Raw genomic sequence first — 23,691 nt, 5'->3', positions numbered from 1 at the left:
TGAATTCATCAATTTATGTAGTCGTGTTCACTAATGGACTTTAGTCAAAATCATAGCTATTTACTGTAGAAAAACTCAGACTTCTTATGGAAGACTGAGAAAGGCCCTGGATTATGCACCATGGCGCCGCTGCTGTTCTCCTCCGTGATCTTGGTTAGGACACAGGCCTTCAAAGAGCCTAAGTTTCCTATCTGTAAAACAAAGTGGGAGATGAGCAAGGAGAATGATTAATGCAAACAGCATCAATGCCCTTTCCCTATTAAACATTCCAGGAGTGCAGGAATCTAAAGTTCCAAGATTCTTTCATTCTCCCTGCTCATTTTCTATTTTTAGCCTTGACACGACTAAGGTGATAATCACCCTTATTTACTTGATAAAGCCTATTCTCAGCCTATGGGGAAAGGGTCTAGAAAAGTCAACTGGAAGCAAAAAGAATATGCCCTTTCAATCACACAAATACGCTCATACCTGGGCCCCAGCTCATCCTCACTTCTCCAGACGAAGTCGCCAAATTTTTCATAGTGAGAGTTGTAGTGGTGCTGTACTCGGAACAGCATCGAGGCTGAGACCTCCATCAGGGTGTTGTAGGCCATCTGCTGCTCCTTTCCACTTGTGTACCCATTGTACAGATTGTAGATCTTGTCAGCTATTTCTGAGAGGTCAGAAGGGCAGAAATTGATCACTGAGTGGTGAAAACAAGTAAGGATATAAGCATGGGCTTCAATAAGAAAGGCACAGTGGTGAGAGAGTTTGCTTGCATAAGCTCTGGGAGCAGACAAACCTTAATTTCATCAGGAATACGTTATTGACTGGTTGTGTTTGGTTTCCTGTCATCTGGAGGTAATGATGTCTATTCTGGAGGTGCATTGGGAGAACTAAATTAAAGAGTGGATACAAAGCACTCAACACAGGGCCTGGCACAAAGTTAGTGCTCATAATTGCAAGCTTAATTATCAATATAATTATTGTAACTGTGATTTTACATACAATTGGCTTAAATAAACTGTCTTGGATAATCTCAACACCCTCCTTCTATTTCCCCTTTGTTGTATTTCCAACACATTTCTGTGATCAGATCTGATAGGTCCCCGTTTGAAACACCTTTCAAAGAAAATCCAAAGGCTTCTGCTTGCTGTTCATGGCTATTTCTACTGCTTCAGTTACTCCTGCTAATGAAAGTAACTTCAATTCAACATGACTAGAAGGTATATTCTTTCAGCTTCAAAAACCCCGATCGAAATCTCTATGTGGCCCAAAATCATTACTGACAACAGTTGCTGCTAGGAGAATCTGGAAACTTAGAGTAAAAATGGGAGGAACATTTATGTTACCCTATTTTCTACTCGATTTTTATTTGTACTTTTTTTTAAAAAAAAAAAAAAATGGACATGTGTTATTTTAAAATAAAAAATTTTTAAATTTATCAGGAAAATACTTTAAATCCCCTCTCCTTTGGTAGCATATAAAACATTTATAATTGAGTTTATTATTGAGCCATCTGCAGAAATGTCTGTCTCACCACCCACAATGTGAATTCCTAAAAGGTGGAGACCATGTCTCTACTGCATTGCTTGAACTTTTGAGAAATAATTGTTCAACTTTAAGTAGACCACCAGGACTTATGAGCCACTGTCACATTTTGCTAGACTTGATATAGAAACTACATCTACACAATGCTCAAGAACTAAGTATATGGTGTATCTGATTGACTACTTGTACTTTTTTCAGGTGTTTTTTTGCCTGCTGTTTACGTCATGAACCGGAAGCAGCAAAAACATTTAATCTTGCATGCTAACTGACTGATAATCACTGATGGTAGCTCTCTGCTGAGGATTCGGAGGCCACCATGGGACTGGATGGAACAGCATGCTGTGATCTGCTAATGATATCTGCTATGGGCACCACAAGGTGAAATGGTCTTCTAGGTACCATCTCTTTACTACTCTAGCAAAGACAAGTGGGAGAAAATGGTCCCTGAGAAATCTAGGCCAAGGGACAAGATACAGTCATGGGGCTCTGACTCCCTACCATTCCTGGCCTGTAAGTCAGAACACAGATCAACTCTCTAAAAGAGGGGGAAGTCTTTCCACTGCCAAAGATATTGCTAGTCAATCTTAATTTTTCCCTTCATGACTTTGATTAATTTAGCTCCATGTTTCTCCTATTCCCTTAGTGCCTTCACTTTCTTCTCCCTGTGCCAGTGTGTTGGTGTGTGTGTGTGTGTATGTTTAATGATTAGTGACTGTTGGGTACAGAACTTAGGGGAAATATGGGAGTTACCTTGGAGTTGAAAAACTAGGTCACCTACCTTCTGCCTTGTTGTCATCTACCAGTGGACAGGCCGTCCTCAGGGTTACCGTGCTTAGCTCTGAGTGCCTCCCTCGTGTATCCACAGCATACAGAGTGAACCTGCAGCACAGCAAGAAAACAGAGCACCAGGCTGTGACTTCACAGAAGGCCCTGGGAGTTGCAGGGAAGAACACAGTCATGGCACATTAGGCTATAGGAAAAATGATTTTTAGAAAAGAATGATAATTATAAAGCATTTGTTGAGCACTAACTGCCTACTCGGCACTTTGCACTTCATCTCAGCCTAAAAGGGAGGGATATTTTGTCATCCACATCTTGTCAATGAGGACACTGAGACTTAGACTGTGTATCTTTCCACTGTCTCAGTTACTGAGGAACAGAACGGGGGTATTGAATTCAAGCCATCTGAGTCCGGGGTCTGAGAAGTGAGCCCTAATGCTATCCTTTATGGCTGGATATATCAATTTATATATTCATTAGTTTACTCATTTAAGAAATATTTAGTGAGCATTTACTCCCCACCAGGAAGTACTTTAAGTGCTAAGGTTATAAAGATGAACAAGAGAGTCAAGGTCACAGATCAAAAAAGTAAGTAAAAATCAAAAAGTAAAAACAAAAAAAATCAGATAATCGTTTAGTGTGGAAGAAAATATACCAGAATAATGAGAAAAAGACTAATGCGGGAGCGTGGGGAGTATAGGCTCCAGAATGTAGCCCATGAAAGCCTTCCTGAAGAAGAATCTTTAGGACCTAAGACCTGGATAGTGAAGAAGAACCGGTTTATGGAAGGAAGACCTGGGGAAAGAGCATTCTATGTAGGATGCTCAATAAGTACAAAGGTCCTGAGGAGAGAAGGAGCCCAGACAGTTGAAGAAATGGGTAGCCAGTATGGCTGAAACAAAGGGAGATGAGGTAACAGGTTGGTGGGAACCTTGTAGGCCATGCCAGGGAGACTGGGGGTTAATCTGGCTATAAGGCATATCCCCACCTTTCTGTGATGTCATCTGAAGCTCCATGCTATATTGGTGGGAGCAGACACAGCCTGTGTGGCCTTAGAAGGGAAGAACTGGTAAAACGTAGACCTGGTAGATTCAAGTCTAATCCAGAGCACTTAATTCTTTCTACAGCAGCCTCTGTCCTCTGTCCTATCTTGGGGAAGCTCTGTGACCCTTATATTCCCAGATCTCTAAGTTCTACAGTTAAGCAAAGTCTAAGAAGGGAGCAGAAACGACTTTCTAGGTGATGTGAGCCTTAGAGGCCAAGAACAGTCTGAATAGAAGGGTTGAGCATCTGAGTGCTCTGTCTGCATCATGCCATTCTTTTTCACTAGCTTTTAAGGGTAGAGGCAGTAGTGTGAAGTGGGTAGAGGGTTCCCTACATTAAGTAGAAGAGACTGGGGTCCTAATGGCCCTATTTTCTTACCTCCTCCCCTGCATCTCAAAGTATCCCATGTTATAAAATAGGCAAAACACTATGATTACCAAGTTTTAGAATGGTGAGCCCTGATTGGCCATACTTACTTGCACTTAATAATTATAAGTTGGTTATACAAATTAATTATTAAGTGCTAAGACCCTAATATGTGTCAAGCACTGAGCTAAGAGTTACCTACATTAACACAATTAGTTCCCCGACACAATCCTAAATGACAGGTACTATTACTCTCTTTATTTTATATGTGAGGCTCAGAGAGGGGAAACAGCTTGCCCAGAACCACATGGTAATTACTAGGATTGGCAATTTAAACCTTGGTTTCTCTGACTGTAAAGTTCATACATGCAACCACCATAAGCTGTTGTCTTCTGATCACAGTTCTGTAGAAACCAACTCTGTAAAAATGTGATTCCATTAGCTACATTTGCTGAACCCCAACTATGTTGAAGCAGTGCCATCTCATACGTTTTCTGATCTTATGAAAACATGCTAAAATAATCACCCTCATTATCTACACCTTTCAGAAGATAAAACTGAAGATTAAAAAAATTAAGCAATGTGTCCAAAGTCACAGGTTCAGAAAATTAAGGAGCCAAGACAATCATCTGTCTTACTCTAAAACCCACGCTCTTTGCTCTCAGCTGCCATTTTATTGCTCCCACTTGCAAGCTCAGAGGATCAGATCTGGGTTACCTACATGGGCCCTGCCAGCTTTGACTTCCCATGACCTGAGGCCTCAAAGGTTGTTTTAATAAAGGGTACCATGAGTCAAAACTTCTTGGTACAAAGGAAGCAGGGGGTGACAGAGGAAGGTATCCGGTCTTGGAGATGGCCATATGTGGGTTCATATTCCAGTTTTACTGCCTAGTGTTTTGAACTTGGGCAAGTTGCTTCACCTCTCTGAGCTCATGCACCTCTCTGCACCCGGCAACTGTGATAGAGAGACTGCCACCCACCTCACAAGTGCAGTATGGATAGATGTGAAATTTAAGTGCACTGTGAGGTAAGTTATCATTGGAAAGCCATGCAGAAGGGTTGAGAACAAGATCATAAATAAATTCAAGGAGGTGAGAGTAAGCAAGTGGCAAGGTGGGAAGTGAGAACAGCATTGGGCAACATTATGTAAGCACTTATCATCCACATATGGACCCATCTAGAAAGTGGCAGAGGCAAGATGTAAACGCTAGCATGCATGTCCCAGAGTGCATGCATGTCCCAGAGTGCATACACTTCAGCTTGGGTACAGCATATTGTTGTCATTTAACACAGTGCTAGGCACATAGTAGGCACTTGATAAATACCGGTATGAATTAATGAATCAAAGCATACCATCTCTCATTTCTCAATTTTAGTTTCTCCATCAATAAAATGAGGTTAGTTTCACAGACAGTACATGGTTGTCTCAAGGATGACATGGAGTGATGCATGAGAAAGTGGCTTGTAAGACGAGGATTTTTATAAAGATCATATATAGAGCACTTATTTGTGCAAGACAATACATTTTTAAAAATGCTTTCTTGGAGTTAGAAGAGAAGATGTATTTCAACCAAGGGAAACATGGAAGGCTTGTAGTGAATAGAATATATGAATGAAAGTTCAAAATATGAAAAGTAGGAATATGTTTTAACACTGCTTTCTCATAGGCCACTTATGCTCCTGTGGTGCTTCTGCAATCCACTTCCTCCACCCAAGAGGGCCCAGGGTCATCTTGCTGCTTAGCCAAGGAGCATGAATAAGAGAGCCCCCACCATGCTGGGGAAGAAGTGGTCTTAGGTTTTCATGCCATAAAAACTGGGTAGAATCCTTGCTTTCTCCAATTGCTGGCTGAACATTCCTTGGGAAGTCACTTCACCTTCTTTGAGTCTCAGTCTCCTCACCTGTAAAATAGGTTGAAATTATCCATATCTCACAAGTTGGGGGTCAAGACTCAGTGATACAATGACAATAATAGACCCAGTTCAATCTTTGCTCCCTAAAAGGTAGCTTCTATTTTTGTTATTATAGTAACCAAACATGCCAGTGGGGACCTCGGAATGGAGGAGGCCTCATGCAACCCTGCTGGGGGGTGGAGAAGGAGGAAGATGTCAACCTTACAATCCTGGGTCAAAAGTCACAAGGCCATGCGCTTTCTGCCTGTCTCAGATGTAATTGTAGAACTGTTCCAGAGGCACATCTGAAAGCTGTTAGGGGACCAGGCAGGGCCTGGAGGGGTTACTTGTGAAGGGGAGAAAGTGGCAGTCCCTGATAATGAAGGAGAGAGGGAGAAAGAGACAGAGAAAGTGGGAAGTAGGGGGACAGAGACCAAGAAACAGATACAAATATATACCGCAAGCAGATCCATACAGCAGGAGAGTGAAAGAGGGAGAGCCAGGGACAGAGAGAGACAGAGACAGAGAGTGAGCAGAGAGAGAGAGAGAGAGAGAGGGAGAGGGAGAGGGAGAGGGAGAGGGAGAGGAGAGGGAGAGGGAGAGGGAGAGGGAGAGAGAGAGTAATCAGACCTCTGAGTTTCTCAGGATCAGAAAGAGTGTTAGCTTCTCCCTGCTCAGTTCTGTCATCGTCTCTCTGAAGCAAGCTGAGGTTCACTGATAATTTGAACTAAAACTCCTGTACCATCAACTCCCAATCATGATTTTATAAGTGAAGAAACCAAAGCCCAGAAGGAAAAACAACTTGTGCAAAACCCACTTGCCAATAAGTTCATACTAAAGACTCTGGCATTCCTGACTCCTCCTCCAGTGCTCTCTCCTACATTTCCATGCCCTGGCTGATTGAGGTCCAAGTCTACTTACGGGATGCTTTCATTATGAAAGAGGTGGCTCATGGATAACATTGGATGGTCTATTTAGGAACCTGGAGCTCCAGGCCCAAACCATTGCTATTCCTTTGCTTGGCCTTATTGCAGGGGAAGGAACACTGGCCAAGGTGGCTGAAACCTGAATTTGAGTACCAGCTTGTCCACAGACTGCATGGTATGAGATCTTGCATACCTAAAGTAATACAGCCTCAGTGTATTGGGAGGTTGAAATCCAAACAAACACACTGTGTGGGGAAATGCCTTGGGATGACTGCTCCAAAGTATTTTTCAGTGTTTCATTGTCATCCTCAGGGCATCATCTTCATCATCCTTAGGACAAAGGCCATCACTCTCAGGACAAACTCCTCAACTTGGAACCCCCTCATTTGAGCTCTGGTCAGAGGTCTAGGTGTGCTTGCTGACCTTCCTCCCTACTCTGTTTCACAGCAGAGACGTCTCCAGCTGCTAATGGTTCCAGAACACAGATCCCATCTCTGAACCTTTCCACCAGCGGCACCCTCTGGCTGAGTCGCTCATCCCCTTCTTCACTTGACCCCTTTCCACCTTGTCCTTGAAGCATCACTCAAACCTTACCTCCTCTGGAAAGCCTGCTTTGACCCATCTGAAAAGCTGCTTAGCCCTCCTTTTTCCCTGCATGGTGCCCATGCCACATGGTGCACATGTCACACAGCTAGGTCAGCACCCCTTCACTTCTCTCTTGCCCCTATGAGTATGTGACTGTCTTCAGGATCAGAATATGGTTCTGCTCATCTCTAAACACCTACACCTGGTGCGCCAATGCTCAGCACACACAGGTCAGAATGAATATGAGGCTCATTTCCCTTTCCTGGAAATCAGTCTTTCCATCTGTAAAATGAACAGAAGATGACTAGATTGAAGGGTTACTAAAATGAATGGAATAACAAGAGGGCTAAAGGCATGGCTTTGGAATCAGACAATTTGTTGTTAAATTCTGGCTTCTCGTACATTGGTTTTGTGTAGCCTTGTCTCAATGTACTTACCTGTACAATGGGAATCATAATATTAAAACTCACCATGGAGGGTTCTCGTTAGAATAAAAGAGAGTGCAGCATGGAAAGTGCTCAGCACAATTCCTGACATATGCTATGCAATAACCAATAAGCAATCAATCGCTTTTGGCATCATCATTAGGGTTAGTACTAAGCCACTGCCCAAGGCTCTGACTTCACCCTCAGTGAGAGTAAGTGGTCCCAGTGGAGATCAGAGGAGGGTGGGTAGAAAGGAAGCTGTTGTTGGTCCCATCCAAGACCCCCAGACCTCCTCACAGCAGGGGTGAGAGAATGAAACCAAGAAGTTAATTGGCGGTGAGAGCTTCTCACAGATCTGACAGGGGGTAAGAGTAGGGACAGAGCCCTAGAGGCCCACGTCAGGCCCGGGTCCCCGAGAGTACAGGAGAATGCGTTTGAAGTCTCCAGGCCAACGCCTGCTCTTCCCCAGCCGCAACATGATTTAGGCATTCTGGGGAGGCAAAAGTCTCCTCGCTGATTTGAAGGGAAACAGATGTTTCCAGGCCAGAGGCCCAGGTCTTGTAAAATGCTCCTTCCCCCAACACAGCTTTGGCAAACAACTTCCCGTTAGCTCACGCCCACCTCTCCCACCCCCACTGCCATGGCTCCCCTCCCTGCCACTTCCAGCACAATGTGGCAGACAGGGGCAGTAGAAAAAGCACCCAGGCCCAGCTTAAGCTTTGGGTCTGAGAAGCTGGATGGCCATGGACTCCTCAATGCCCATCTCTATGCCTCAGCCTCCCATCTCTGCAGTGAGGGAACTGGACCAAGATCACTGCTGAGGGATAGGTTAGATCTAATTTTCTAGGAACTGAGAGTTGTTTTTTCTTCGATAGAGCTGGCGTTACACGTTCCAGACTTTTCTCCACTGGATTCTGTGGCAAAGAGCATGGACTTACAAATAAGACTGTTCTGGATTTGAATCTGGACTCCACCTGGGCAGTAGTAAGAAGCTACTGAGCAAGTAGAAATTTAACCATTGAGCCTCAGTTTCCTTATCTGTAAAATGGGGACAAAAGTTTTATCTTGTGGGATTGTGAGAATGAAATCAGAATGCAATCTCCCTACCCATAGTTTAGGTTTCTTGTGAACAAAATCAAGTACTGTATATTTTCCCTTGTACTATTCATGATGCCCAGTCAGTCTGGATGCAGAGAAAATGTGTAATAGTGTTTGTGACTGATTTCTGATGGGAAGACTGCTAGACACTCTGAAGTCCAAAGCCTCTGGTTCTGAATCCAGCTCTACTCAAGTAGTAGAAAGAGCATTTCTGCTTTTATGATCATGATGAGGCAGGGTGTGTAGGGGTTAGAACAGACACTGGAAACCTGCTACCTGAGTTCCAATGTTTGTTCTACAACCTACTATATTTATGACCTTAGGCAAGTTAATTGACCTCTCTGTTCTGTAGTGTAGTGTTTCTTGTCTTTAAAGTGTGTGGCCTGGCGTGATGGCTTACACCTGTAGTCCCAGCACTTTGGGAGAATGAGACAGGTGGATCGCTTGAGCCCAGGAGTTCAAAACCAGTGTGGGCAACATGGTGAAACCCCATCTCTGCAAAAAACACAAAAATTAGCTGTGCATGGTGGCACACACCTGTAGTCCCAGCTACTCGGGAGACTGAGGTGGGAGGATCATTTGAGCCTGGGAGGTCGAGGCTACAATGAGTTAAGATGGCACCACTGCAGTCCAGCCTGGCCACCAGAGCGAGACCCTGTCTCTAAATAAATAAATTAGTAAAAATAAAATGTATATGATAATATTATCTATCTCGAAGGGATGTTAGAGGAATAAAGTTCATGAAATGGTGCTTGGCACATGGTAAGTGGTAAGTTAGCATAACTGTTATTCAATGTGCATGTGTTTAAACAATTCATCTCTTCTATAATGGCTTTAAAACAAGACCTCTGCCCCAGTTCTTTGACAGTTCACCTTGAATACGGGCAGGCTCATGAGTGCTTTGACCAGTAGAGCAAAATGGAAGGGATGCCGTGTGACTTCTGAGTCTGGGTCATTAAAGGGGATGCAGCTTCCACCTTGCTCACCGAAACATTCTCATTTGGAACCGTGAGCCTCCATATAAGAAATCTGAGTGCCCTGAGGCCACTGTGGTGGGATGAAGACAAGCCATAAGGAGAGGCCATATGTGGATGCTTCCGCAGCCCTGGTACCTAGGCTCCAGATGGATGAGTAAAGGAGCCATCAGATAATTCTCACCCAAGCAGGCAAGTTACTCCCAGCTTTTGAATTCTTGCAGTTGAGGCCCCACTCTTCGTGGAGCAAAGACAGCCCAATCTGCTATGTACTGTCTGAATTTCCAACCCACAGATCCACGAGCAAAATCAATGGTTATTTTAAGCTGCTAAGTTTTGGGGTCATTTGCTGTGTCATCAATAGTAACTGCAACAACTAACAAACATTGCAAGCAGGATCAGCAAACTACAGCCCATAGTCCAAATCTGGCCCACTGCCTATTTTTGTAAATAAACCTTTTACAATCACACTCTTTTGGTTTGCTTTGAATGCATTTTCTATGGCTGCTTTCACACTACAATGGCAGAATCATGTAATTGTGACAGAAATCACAGCACCGTCAAGGCCTAAAATATTTACTATCTGGACCTCCAGAGGAAAGCTTACTGACTCCAGTGTAGAGCTTTGAAAGTACTAAATGGAGTATCTTTTGCTTACATTATTTCATTTAATCCCAAGGTTAGAAATCATTCCCATTTTACTCTTAGGCTCAGAGAGTTCAAGTGACTGATTCAAGGTCACACAGCTCTCTAACTGCAGGTCTAATGCCTCCATGGTATGTTGAAGATCTAGACTCCATTTTGAGTAATAATGGCGTTGGGTAAGTCCCACCACGCTCTGCTCTCAGTTTCCCAGCCTAAGACATGAGGGTACTGGGCAAGTTGGTCTGGAGAGGCTGCCAAAATTCAGATGTCCAAACATCCCCCCAGCTGAGTGCTAGCTACCAGGCAAAGTATTTCTGTTCCCCTTTAGTCTAGGAGTACCAAAATGAGGCGTGAGAATGAGTCACCAGGGGCTGCTATGCATCCCTGCTCACTCTCACAGGCAGCCACCCACTCTTGAGCACCAGAACCCAACTTTCCTGTCTCCCAACTCAAGCTGACAACCCATGCTTTCTGCCAACATAAATATTTAATTCTAGTGCCCGGAACAAAGAGACCATCTTGGTGTTAAGGACTCCCATCCTACATCCTAGTTTCTACTTTCAAAACAACTCAGTCTGAGGCATGATTGGGAGGCCCTGGCTTAGAACAAAGGTAAAGCAGTTTGTGGTTGGGCTGCAAACACCAGCTCCCCACACTTGCACTCCCTTCAACCCCTCAAGCTGTATGAGCTAACAGGCAAAGAATCAGGGGAGTGGGGAGCTGGCAGGGAGAGCTCTGCAGGAAGGCCAAGTCTGGAAACCAGTGTTGGTTCTAAGCTCAGGCAGAGGTGACAGCAACCTGGAAATAGTGCTAGGCATCCACTCTTCTGACTGCTAAATCCCCTGAAATTCACTGGTATGTGAGCATCTCCCTAAAATTCATAGTGCAGTGAACATCAGAACTCAGAAACAAATAATTATAGTATTAACATTTAAAATTAAATGCACGTAAATTGATTTACAATTAAAGTGTGTTGAGTGTATCTCCAATACCTGAAGAGTGAGTGATTATCACAGCAGTTCCACTCTGTGTGCCTTGCCATAAGTGAATGCCTATAAGGTGCTAGGCATTCTGCTAAGCAGGGAAGAAACACCCATTAAAAAAAAAAAAAAAAGAGTGGGGTTTTGGCTGTCACAGAGCTCACAGAAGAGCAGGGAGATGGTCAAATGAACAAGAAATGGGACACAGTACTATAAGCTCTTCAATAAAAATGTATTCTTGCCCCTATGTTTGCTTCAGGTGTGTCTGTTCTTCCTTCTTTCAAAACAGCGGATTAAGCCTTAGATATGAGTTTAAAAGCTACTATGAACTAGACTTTATCTTGCTGGATCTTCTGTCTGCTGCAAACTAGCATTGTCAACCACCTACAGGACTCTCATTTTTTTGTGCGAAAAAAATGATGACAATTCTTGCCCTCTCCTTTCTGAAAGCCTTTGAGGAGTGAATGAGACAGTGGATTTAAATACATAAATACTATGCAAATGATCTGTGTGAGTGTATTCATTCATTCATCAAATATGAGTGACCTGATCCCTCTTGAAAAAAAAAATGCAGGTTGGCATGTTTCTTGGCTTTAACAACAAAGACTGTGTTTGCCTTTCTTTTCTTGGTCTTCTCCTGTCCCTTCCTCTCCCCATCCTCCTTCTTTTCCTCCTCCTTCTTTTTTATTCAGGGTGTGGACTAAATGATAACACATAATTGTACTAGCTATAGTACTTAATTGGAAGATGTTTATATTTTAATAGGCTGTTTTAGGGTAAAGCAGACACAGACTAACCTTATAGTCTCAAGTTAAGGAACGAACTGAACACAGAATGACCAATTATTCTACTCCAACTTGCATTCCAGGGATCTTTGAAGCAAACTGTAGGCTTTAAAAAATATCTTTATTGCATATTAGACAGCATCTCTGAACTCAGATATAAATAATAATTTTTAAAGTGACTTCAGTTATAGAAATGACTTTTTCAGAAGGCATCACTTGGAAGTATGTTGAATTGAGAGGCAGAGGATATGATGTGTAGGTTTCACCTTGTCATTAACTAGCTATGTAGCTTTGGTGGCATTATTTGCCCTCTCTGCACCTCAGTGACTTGTCAATAACCCCATGGTGATGGTGTGAGGACTAAATGGTGATTATGGATGTAAAAGTGCCTTAGACATTCTACATACATTTCCTGGGCACATACTCTGTATCAGATACAGTGCTAGAAGCTTTTACACAGTTGTCTTCTGTTCCCTTTACAGCTGCCTAAGGGGTGTGTATTATTAAATCCTTTTTACAAGGAGGCAAGTGAGCCTTGGAAATTTGGATTGACTTTCCCAAGGCTACAGAGATAGTAGTAGTAGTTCAGCCAGGCCCCAACATAGGTCTACTCACTCAAAGTCCAGTGCTCTTTCCAAATGGATAAAATTATTAGGCATTCATTGGTCCCAAGTGGGTCTTGAGTCACAGTTCAGAGGAAGTTAAAGTTTATTAGGAGGATGAACTCCATGTTCCCAACTTTTGACAAGGAAGAGATCTTACAACAGGAACACACTACTGCTCCTTTTAACACTGACATCACTTCTCTTCCCACATCTGACCCTAAAGCCCTTTTCTTCTTCCATGGTGTCTTTAAGATTGAATTTTGCCAAAGCCAAGCTCAGAGGAGGAGAGGCCAAGCAGAGGCCACCAACTTGGATTTACTCTTGGCCATTAAGTCAGGGAACACTATAGGCAGAATGGTTCTTATCTACTCAGTTCTGAGCTGAACTCAGTTCCCGTCTCATATGTGAGTTCTTCTTTCCATGAGTGGAGGGGTGGGAGTGGGAAGAAGAAACAAGCCCTGTGCTTGGGAGTCTAAAAGACTGAGTTTGCATCATGACTTTCTCTATTTCCTGTTTCTATGATCTCTGAGAGTCTTAGTTTCCCTATCTGTAAAATGGAGTCAACAATACTTGCCTTCCGAGATTGTTATAAGAATGAACAGCATGAGAAATACCCACAACAGTGCTTGGTACAATAAATGTTATCTTGCTTGTCTTGCTTACTTATGATACTCAAGTAAGATAAAATGGAAACAGTGCTTCTTTAAAACCAAATCCCTGCACAAAGGCAATGGTTCTGGAGGGTGTTGTTTTTCAAAAGATTTCGTTAGAGCTCCAGTTCAGCCACAGCATGTATAGGCAAATCATGCCATGTTTGTGAGCCTCAGTTTCCTCATCACTTACCCCATGACAGCAATATCCACTTTTGATCGTAGTTAAGAAAACTAGAAACAATTTACACACTGAAGCACTGGCTCAGCTGGAGCCTGAACTCAGGGTTGCCTATTGTGACCTTGGGTGAATTTCTGCCCCATGGACTTTGCTTTATTTTCCTATTTCACAATGGGTCACCAGATGTCTTCACTGGTGAATGATAGCAAATATTAACTCCAGTTAGTGCCAATCTTCTGTAAGCTCTTCCACCAAGACAAAGGAAGAGGGAACACCGAAAACAAATTCTATAAGGTGGTGTTATCATTATAGAATTTGTCTGATTAAAACCAGATGAAATCCAACATCCCTTGTATAGATACCACACAATACTAACCAAACTGGACAACTATAAAAAAGACTATACTCTATGGCAAAGTAGAATTTGATAACAGAGATATCTAAGTAGAAATAGACAATAGAGATATCTATTTTTACCATTTCTATTCTACATTGTACTGAAGGTTCTAGACAGGACAATTTAGCAAGGAAAAAAAAAGGCATCCAGATAATGTGGAGAAATAGGAACACTTTTACATTGTTGTTGGGACTGTAAACTAGTTCAGCCGTTGTGGAAGACAGTGTGGCAATTCCTCAAGGATCTAGAACTAGAAACACCATTTGACCCAGCCATCCTATTACTGGGTATATACCCAAAGGATTATAGATCATGCTGCTATAAAGACACATGCACACGTATGTTTATTGCGGCACTATTCACAATAGCAAAGACTTGGAACCAACCCAAATGTCCATCAATGATAGACTGGATTAAGAAAACGTGGCACATATACACCATTGAATACTATGCAGCCATAAAAAAGGATGAGTTCATGTCCTTTGTAGGGACATGAATGAAGCTGGAAACCATCATTCTCAGCAAACTATCGCAAGGACAGAAAACCAAACACTGCATGTTCTCACTCATAGGTGGGAATTGAACAATAAGAACACTTGGTCACAGGTCCTGTGATGTGAACACATGATGTTCCCTAGAACATCATACACTGTGTCCTGTCGTGGGGTGGGGAGAGCATGGAGGGAGAGCATTAGGAGTTATACCTAATGTAAATGACAAGTTAATGGGTGCAGCACACCAACATGGCACATGCATACATATGTAACAAAACTGCACGCTGTGCACATGTACCCTAGAACTGAAAGTATTAAAAAAAAAAAAAGTTTATGGTAGGAGGCCTGGCACAGTGGCTCACACCTGTAATATCAGTACTTTGGGAGGCCAAGGTGGGTGAATCACCTGAGGTCAGGAGTTCGAGACCAGCCTGGCCAACATGGTGAAACTCTGTCTCTACTAAAAACACAAAAATTAGCATGGCCATGGTGACACACGTCTGTAATCCCAGCTACTCAGGAGGCTGAGGCAGGAGAATCACTTGAACCTGGGAGGTGGAGATTGCAGTGAGCCTAGATTGCGCCACTGCCCTCCAGCCTGGGTGACAGAGTGCGATTCCATCTCAAAAAAAAACAACAACAACAGAAAAAAAAAAACAAAAAACAAAAAACAAAAAAAACTCCAAAAAAACAAAAAACAGTTTATGGTAGGAAGTAATAGTTAATTGCTCATTTAAACCCCATGTGACATTTTCTTTACTACAAATTATTTAAGTTGTAAGGTTATTAAATTTTCAGTTTAATACTAGTGTCCAAAAAAAAAAACAAGAAAATCAACAATATAAACATGAGACTATTCTCATATCACTTCCAAAAGATATTATTCGGGCAAAACGACCAACGACTACTTAATTTTGAAAAGATGTCAATAATCTCTTCTAAGATTGAAGAAAAAGGTAATTTGGAAAATTCTCTAAAAATACTACTGCTGGTAAACTGAGTTTACTTTAACAGCGACAATAAAAAAGGCCCAAGCCATCCTTAAAATCTAAAAAAAAAAAAAAAAAAAAAAAAAAAAAAGCATCCAGATAAGAAAAATAAAGGTACTACAACCTATTTTTGTAGAGACATAATCATATATATGGAAAATAAAAAGGAGTCCACAAAATGTTAGATATAAAAAAAAGTTCATACTTCAACACAATAAAAGCTATATACAATAGACCCACAGCTAATATTACACCAAATAGGGAAAACCAAAAAGCCTTTCCTTTAAGATCTGGAACAAGAAAATGATGCCCACTTTCATCACTGTTACTCAACATGGTACTAGAAGCCCAGCTAGAGAAATCAGACAAGAGAAAGAAATAATGGGCATCCCAATTGGAAAAAAGGAAGTTAAGTTATCCTTATTTGCAGATGATATGATCTTATACTTGAAGACACCTAAGACTCCACCAAGGAAAAAAAACATTAGAACAGACAAAATCAGCAAAGTTGTAGGATACAAAATCAACATACAAAATAAGTAGCATTTCTACGTGCCAATAATGAACAATCTGAAAAAGAAATGAAGAAAGGAATCCCATTTAAAATAGCTACAAATAAAATGGAATAAATGTAATCAAAGAGGTAAAAGATTGCTACAAAAAAATAAAAAAATAAAACATTGAGGCAGAAATTGAAGAGGACACACAAAAATAGGAAAGATATTCCATGTTCATAGATTGAAAGAATAAATAAAATGTCCATACTACCCAAAGCAATCTATAGAGTCAATGCAATCCCTATCAAAATACCAATGACATTTGTATTAGTCAATTTTCCTGCTGCTGATAAGGACATATCTGAGACTGGGAAGAAAAAGAGGTTTAATGGACTTACAGTTCCACATGGCTGGAGAGGCTTCACAATCATGGCAGAAGGCAAGGAGGAGCAAGTCACATCTTACATGGATGGCAGCAGGCAAAGAGAGAGCAGAACTCATGCAGGGAAATCTCTCTTTATAAAATGATCAGATCTTGAGAGACTTATTCACTATCATGAGAACAGCACAGGAAAGAATCTCCCCCATGATTCAATTATCTCCCACTGGGTCCTTCCTACAATACGTGGAAATTCAAGACGAGATTTGCGTAGGGAAATGACCAAGCCATATCAACATTCTTCAGATAAATAGAAAAAAAATCCTAAAATTCCTGTGAAACCACAAAAGACCCAAAATAGACAAAGCTATCCTGAGCAGAGAGAACAAAACTGGAGGAATCACATGACCTAACTTCAAATTATACTGCAGAGCTATAGTAACCAAAACAGCATGGCACTGTCATAAAAACAGACACGTATACCAACAGAACAGAATACAGAACTCAGAAATAAATCCACACGTCCACAGTTAACTCATTTTCAACAAAGGTGCCAAGAACACACACTGGGGAGAGACCAGTCTCTTCAGTAAATGGTGCTGAGAAAACTGGGTATCCAAATATCAAAGTGTTATCTTTTGCCATATGCAAAAATCAAATCAAAATAATTTAAAGAGTTACATCTAAGACCTCATATTATGAAACTTCTACAAGAAAACTTTGGGGAAACTCCAGGACATTGGTCTGGGCAAAGATTTCTTGCGTAATAGCCCAAAAGTACAGGCAACCAAAGAAAAAAATGAACAAATGGGATGATATCAAGTGAAAACTGCACAGCAAAGGAAACAATCAATAAGGTGAAAAGACAGACCACAGAATGGGAGAAAATATTTGTTAGCTACCCATCTGACAAGGAATTTATAATCAGAATATATAAGCAGCTCAAACAACTCAATAGGAAAAAGATCCTAATAACCCCATTTAAAAATGGGCAAAAGATCTGAATAGACATTTCTCAAAAGAAGACATACAAATGGCAAACAGGTACATAAATAAGTGCTCAACATCACTGATCATCAGAGAAATGCAAATCAAAACTACAATGAGATGTCATCTCACCCCAGTTAAAATGGCTTTTATGCAAAAGTCAGGCAATAACAAATGCTGGCAAAGATGTGGAGAAAGGGAAACGCTCATATGTTATTGGTGGAAATGTAAATTAATATGACACTATGGAGAACAATATGGAGGCTCCTCAAAACACTAAAGATAGAACTACCATATGATCCAGCTATCCAAGGAAAGGTATATACCCAAAAGAAAGGAAATCAGTATATTGAAGAGATATTTGTACTCCCATGTTTATTTCAGCACTATTCATAATAGCCAAACTGTGGAAACAACCTGAGTCCATCAACAGACTAATGGATAAAGAAAATGTGGTACATATACACAAGGGAGTGGTATTCAGCCACACACACACAAAAAAAAAAAAAAAAAAAAAAGAGAGATCCTACCATTAGAAACAACATGGATGGAACTGGAGGACATTATGTTAAGTGAAATAACCCAGACACAGAAAGACAAATTTTGCATGTTCTCACTCATTTGTGAGAACTAAAAATTAAAAACAACAACAAAAAATTGAACTTATGGAGCTAGAGGATACAATGATAGTTGTTACCAGAGGCTGGGAAGGTCAGTGGAAAAGAAGGCGAAAAAAGGGGTTGGTTAATGGGCACAAAAATATAATTAGATAAAATGAATAACATCTAGTATTTGATAGCAAAAGAGAGTGACTACAGTCACAACAATTTATTGTATATTTAAAAATAAAAGAGCATAATTGAAAAGTTCATAACACAAAGAAATAATAAATGCTTGAGGTGATGGATACCTCATTTACTCTGATGTGATTATTACACATTGTATACTTGTATCAAAATATCTCATGTACCTCATAAATACATACACCTACTATGTACCCATAAAAATTCAAAATAAAAAAATTAATTAAAAAATAAGTTCAGTCAAGCAGGTTACAGGATTAATATACAAAAATCAATTGTATTTCTATTTACTAGCAATGAACAATCAGAAAATAAAATTTGAAAACCATTCCTTTGTTCAGTACTAAAAAACCATATTTACAGAATAAAAAAAAACACAAATAAATTTAACAAAACAAGCATAAGACTTGAACACTGAAAACTACAGAATATCATTCAAAGAAATTAAAGAAGGCCTGCATAAATGTGAAGACATCCTGTGTTCATGGATTGGAAGACTTAACACTGTTAAACTGGAAATATTCCCAAATGTATCTGTAGATTCAAAATCTCTATTAAAATATCTGACAATTTGTTTTACAGAAATTGACAAGCTGCTCCTAAAATTCACATGGAAATGAAAGGCATCCAGAATAGCCAAAACAATATTTAAAAAGAAAACAAAGCTGGAGTACTTATACATTCCGATTTCAAAATTTATTACAGAGCTATGGTAGTCAAGACTGTCAGACACTAGTATGAGGACAGACATAGATCAATGAAATAAAATTGACAGCCCAGAAATAAACTCATACGTTTATGGTCAATTGTTTTTCAAGGAGGGTGCCAAGAAAATACAGTGGGAACAGAATACTCTCTGTAACAAGACCCTTCATCAAATGGAACACTTGGGTAGCCTTGTCAAGTGAATAAAGTGGGATCCCTATATCACACGATACACAAAAATTAAAATAGGTCATTAAAGACCTAAATGTAAAGGCTAAAACTATAAAACTGTTAGAAGAAGACTTAAGAGAAAATTTTTATGATCTTGGATTAGGCAGTAGTTTTCTTAGATATTACATTAAATCTTAGATATTACATTATCAAAATTTAAAACGTTTGTGCCTCAAAGAACACAATCAAGAAAGTCAAAAGACAACTCACAGAATTAGATAAAATGTTTACAGATTTCATATCTCATAAAGGTGTAATATCTAGAATATATAAAGCAGCATTACAACTGAACACTTTACAAAGCACAATTTAAAAATGGACAAAAGATTTAGACATGTCTCTAAAAAAGATATCCAAATGGCTAATAAGCACATGAAAATATGCTTGACATCATGTTATTAGGAGAATGCAAATAAAAACCACAATGAGACATCACTTCATACTCACTAAAATAGCTATAGTCAAAAAGACACAAAATAATAACTGTTAGCAAGGATATGGAGAAATTGGAATCCTCATAAATTGGTGGTGGGAATGCAGAATGGTACAGCCACACTGGAAAACAGTTTTGTAGTTCCTCTCAAAGTTACACACAGAGTTATCATATGACCCAGCAATTCCGTTTCAAGTTGTCTAATCAAGAGAACTGAAAATGTATCTCCACAGAAAGACTCGCATAAAAATGTTCATAGCAACATTATTCATAACAGCCAAAAAGTGAAAAATGACCCAATATCCACAAACTGATGAATGAATAAACAAAAAGTGGTATATCTAAATAACTGAATATTACTTGCCATAAAAAGGAATGAAGTCCTTATTCAAGCTACAATATTCACTGAGCCTTGAAAACATGCTAAGTGAAAGAGTCCAGACACAAAGGACATATATTGTATGATTCCATTTATATGAACTGTCCACAATAGGCAAATTCCTAGAGATAAAAAGTAGATTAGTAGTTGCCAGGAGTTGGGAGGAGGGGGCAATGGAAATGACTGTTAATGGGTTACAGAGTTTCTTTTTGGGGTGATGAAAATGTTCTGGAATTAGTTGTGATGTTTACACAACTTTGTTAATATCTATAACATAAAATCTACTGAAATGTAGCCTTAAAAAGGGGAATTTCATGGTATGTGAATTATATGTCAAACAAACAGAAAAAACAAAACCAATGGAGTCAGAAGGATCCTGCCTCGTTAACGATGGCATGGTTCTCCTTTATCTTTAGCTTTTTTATGTCTAAGTTTGAGCAACACCTCCCACCCAACCCTTGGCACATATTTCCTCATTTAAGTAGAAAGTGTTACTTATAGAGGAAATAGGGAACCTTCAATGAAATCTTAAGTGAATAGCTATGTCTTTTTAAAATTTGTAAATGTAGGATCCGAAGACTGCAAAGGAACTATATGGTGCAGAGTTTAGGGTCATGGTCAAATAAGTGGAGAAAATCCTTTGTTTAAAGATTCTCTCTGCTGCTTGCAGGCTTGTCACATTGGGTGAGTACTTGGTCTCCTTCAGCCTTAGTTTCTTTGTCAGTAAAATAAACATAGTTCCATCTGCCACACTGGGCTGTTAGGAGGATTCTGTAGTGTAGATAAGATGCCCTTAGCTCATGTCTTTTTTTTTTTCTTTTCTTTTTTTTTTTTTTTTTTTTTTGAGACGGAGTCTGGCTCTGTCGCCCAGGCTGGAGTGCAGTGGCCGGATCTCAGCTCACTGCAAGCTCCGCCTCCCGGGTTCCCGCCATTCTCCTGCCTCAGCCTCCTGAGTAGCTGGGACTACAGGCGCCCGCCACGTCGCCCGGCTAGTTTTTTGTACTTTTTTTAAGTAGAGACAGGGTTTCACTGTGTTAGCCAGGATGGTCTCGATCTCCTGACCTCGTGATCCGCCCATCTCGGCCTCCCAAAGTGCTGGGATTACAGGCTTGAGCCACCGCGCCCGGCCAGCTCATGTCTTAACAAATGGTAACAGCACAATACATAGTTATTAGAGAACAACCATTCTTAATGATCCTCATCAGCATTTCCTATTTTTTGGCCAAACAGAAATAACTGTATTCAATCTAGTGGGGGGATTCACCTTCAACCTCTGGCATGTTCCCAATAATGTGCACATCCTCCTCTCTCTGCCTGGAATAATTTCTCCCCAGTTCCTTCCCTCACCTCCTTTTCCATGAAGTTCTCCTTTTAAATTTTGACTATACCCCAAATGCTACATTTCAAATACCATTTACCTAGCCTTATTTTTTCCTTCACAAGATTTATAATCTTCTAATATATTATATAATTTACTTATCATATTTATTGACTTTGTCTGTCACTCCCACTTGAATACAAAATTCATGAGAACAGGATTTAGTCTGTTTTATTCACTAATATATCCCCAGTGCCAAAAACTGTGCCAGACCACATAGTAGGACCCCCAAAAATGTTTTTTGAATATATGTGTGTGTAAAATACACATATGTGTATACAAGTATACATACTTGCTTATATGTACTTGTTTATATGTACACACATACTTGTTTATATGTACTCACATGCACACACATAAATAAAATCTGTGCACCTAGATTGTGGTCTCTTCTACATAAAAACTATTTGTGGCATCTCACTCCTAGAATATGATTTCTTCCCTCTTCATCTGGGGCCATGTGATTTTTTTCCGTCCAGTGAACTGTGGGTTAAGATTTGGTGTGCCTTCTCCATCCTTCTCTTCCCCTTCCATGAGGATCCCATAGGCCAATGTATTCCAGAAGGTATATTCATGATTCAGTAGAGCCTCCATCAGTGTGGATCCCTGAGTGACTGTTGGAATAGAGCTTCCTGCCAAACTGTAGTAGATATGTCCAGTGAGTGACAATTAAGGTTTTGTTATGCTATGCACTAAAGTGTTTGTGTTAACACAGTTTAGCTTAGCCTATCCTGACTTACACACGCCTCATTCACAGATGGAAGACAACAGGGAGAAACCCATTCTAGAACCATTGATCACACAATCATGTATTTTGCACATATTTTAGGTCAGGCATCTTGCTAGGAGCTTTACATGAATTGCCTCTGATCTTCATGTTGGCCTGTTAAATAACGGTTATTATCACCATTTTATAATTGAAGAAACTAAAGCTCTGGTTTGGCATGATTTGCCCAAGCTGATCCAACCAGTAATTGGCAAGCCAGGGTTTAAACCCAAGCCTGATTCTAAAGACCATTCTCTTTCTGCTACAATTTGAGCCCCCATGGGACATTTTAAAAATGTCCTCATATAGAAAACCTTTGAAATGATGAAGCACATATAATGTGCTAGAAGGCCATCTAACTTCATCACAATCCCATGAAGTAGGTTTTATCATTGTCTTCTTTTTACACAGGAAGAAATACGAGCAGTGAGCTTCAGTAACTTTCTCAGTATGTCCTGGCTAGAATACACAGAGCAATGATTCAAACCCAAACAGCATGGCTTCAGAGCCAGGGCTCTCAACCTTCTGCCATGCCACATCTCAATTCTTTGGGAATTCCTGTCTTAACCCATGCCATGCAATAATAATTCCATATTCTTCTTGAAAAGTACAGAGAAAGGAGAATTTCTTGCCTTACAAGGGGCAGGTGTAGAAAAATCACCAGGATTATACTGTGGAATAAAGAGTGTCTGAAATGAAAGTTCAATGCTTTACTCCAACTCACTGTTGACTGCCTGACTCTTCGAGCCAATAAGCTCAAAGAGGTCAGTAGGTTTGGCGATAATATAGGAACAATGTGATAATATTCCTTTCCTTGGGTTACAGGGAAGTTCTTGCTTTTTACCTCAACAGGCCTTATCCTCCTAGGATTGCTCTTTAAGGGTAAGTGTTGAGTGAACGTGTGTGTGTGTCTGGCCATATATACAATTTGCATATGGCACTCTGAAGTAAATTTCTAACTAATATTACCCGCTAGTCACTGGATATCTCCTTTGGATGTCCAAAGACATCTTAAACTCCTGCCTTCACACTCCTCACATCCCCCAAAACTGTTCTTCCTGTCATCCTCCTCATCATGGTAAATGGCAGCAGCATCCATTTAGTCACTCATTCATGTCCTGGGTATCACCTTCAACCCTTCCCTCTGTCTCACTCCCATATTCAATCAGTTTCCAAGTTCTGTGAAGTCCATATTTCAACAATTTCTCAAATGTATTTGCTTTTTTCTCCATTGCAATTGTTCTAGTTCAGGCTGCAATCATTTCTCACCCGGCCAATTAGAACCATCTCCCAACCAGTCTCTCAGGCTTCCCCTTACATCCCACACCACCCTAATCTGCTCATCACACTTCTCCAAGGGTCTTTTTCTGAAATGGTTATCTGCTCAAAGCTCTTCGATCTCTCCCCACCATCCATAACATAAAATCTATTCTCCCTAAGCTGGTTCATAAAGGGATTTGACATCAGGACTTTATCTCCCAACTCCTGCCATCCTCCTCTCAACTTCTCAGCCTTCATTATATGCTTCAGCAATACCAAACAGCATATTGTTTCTCAAGCATGCCATTGTCCTTCAGCCTATGGGCTTTTGCTGTGTCCCTGCTGAATTTCTCTCTGCCTGTAATGCCTGTCACCTCTCTGGGGAACTTCTACTCCTTCACATGTACCTCCCTCTGGGAAGCCGTCTCCAACAGTTGAATTAAACTAATGTAAGGGGTATAGTTTTAGTATGGAGAAGAAGAGCACTCCCTTTTCTGTACTTCTTTTAGTGTCTTGCAAATAACTTC

At 40.5% G+C, this 23,691-nt stretch overlaps 1 protein-coding gene across 5 annotated transcripts in view; it reads right to left on the bottom strand.

Moving 5' to 3' along the window:
- The window catches only part of ASTN2 (astrotactin 2), a 988,433-nt gene that overhangs the window by 14,491 nt on the left and 950,251 nt on the right, over positions 1–23,691 (bottom strand). For all 5 annotated transcript variants that reach the window (XM_050759610.1, XM_050759611.1, XM_050759612.1 and 2 more), the window contains 2 exons: positions 2,309–2,409; positions 469–652 (listed from right to left, as the gene is read on the bottom strand). In XM_050759610.1, the coding sequence (XP_050615567.1) occupies positions 469–652; positions 2,309–2,409 (285 nt within the window). The remainder of the gene's footprint in view (positions 1–468; positions 653–2,308; positions 2,410–23,691) is intronic.

The sequence above is a fragment of the Macaca thibetana genome, chromosome 15, assembly GCF_024542745.1.
Source record: "Macaca thibetana thibetana isolate TM-01 chromosome 15, ASM2454274v1, whole genome shotgun sequence".
Taxonomy (NCBI): Eukaryota; Metazoa; Chordata; class Mammalia; order Primates; family Cercopithecidae; genus Macaca; species Macaca thibetana.
Note: the sequence above shows the minus strand (reverse complement) of the source record. Positions and strands in the feature narration are given on the sequence as shown.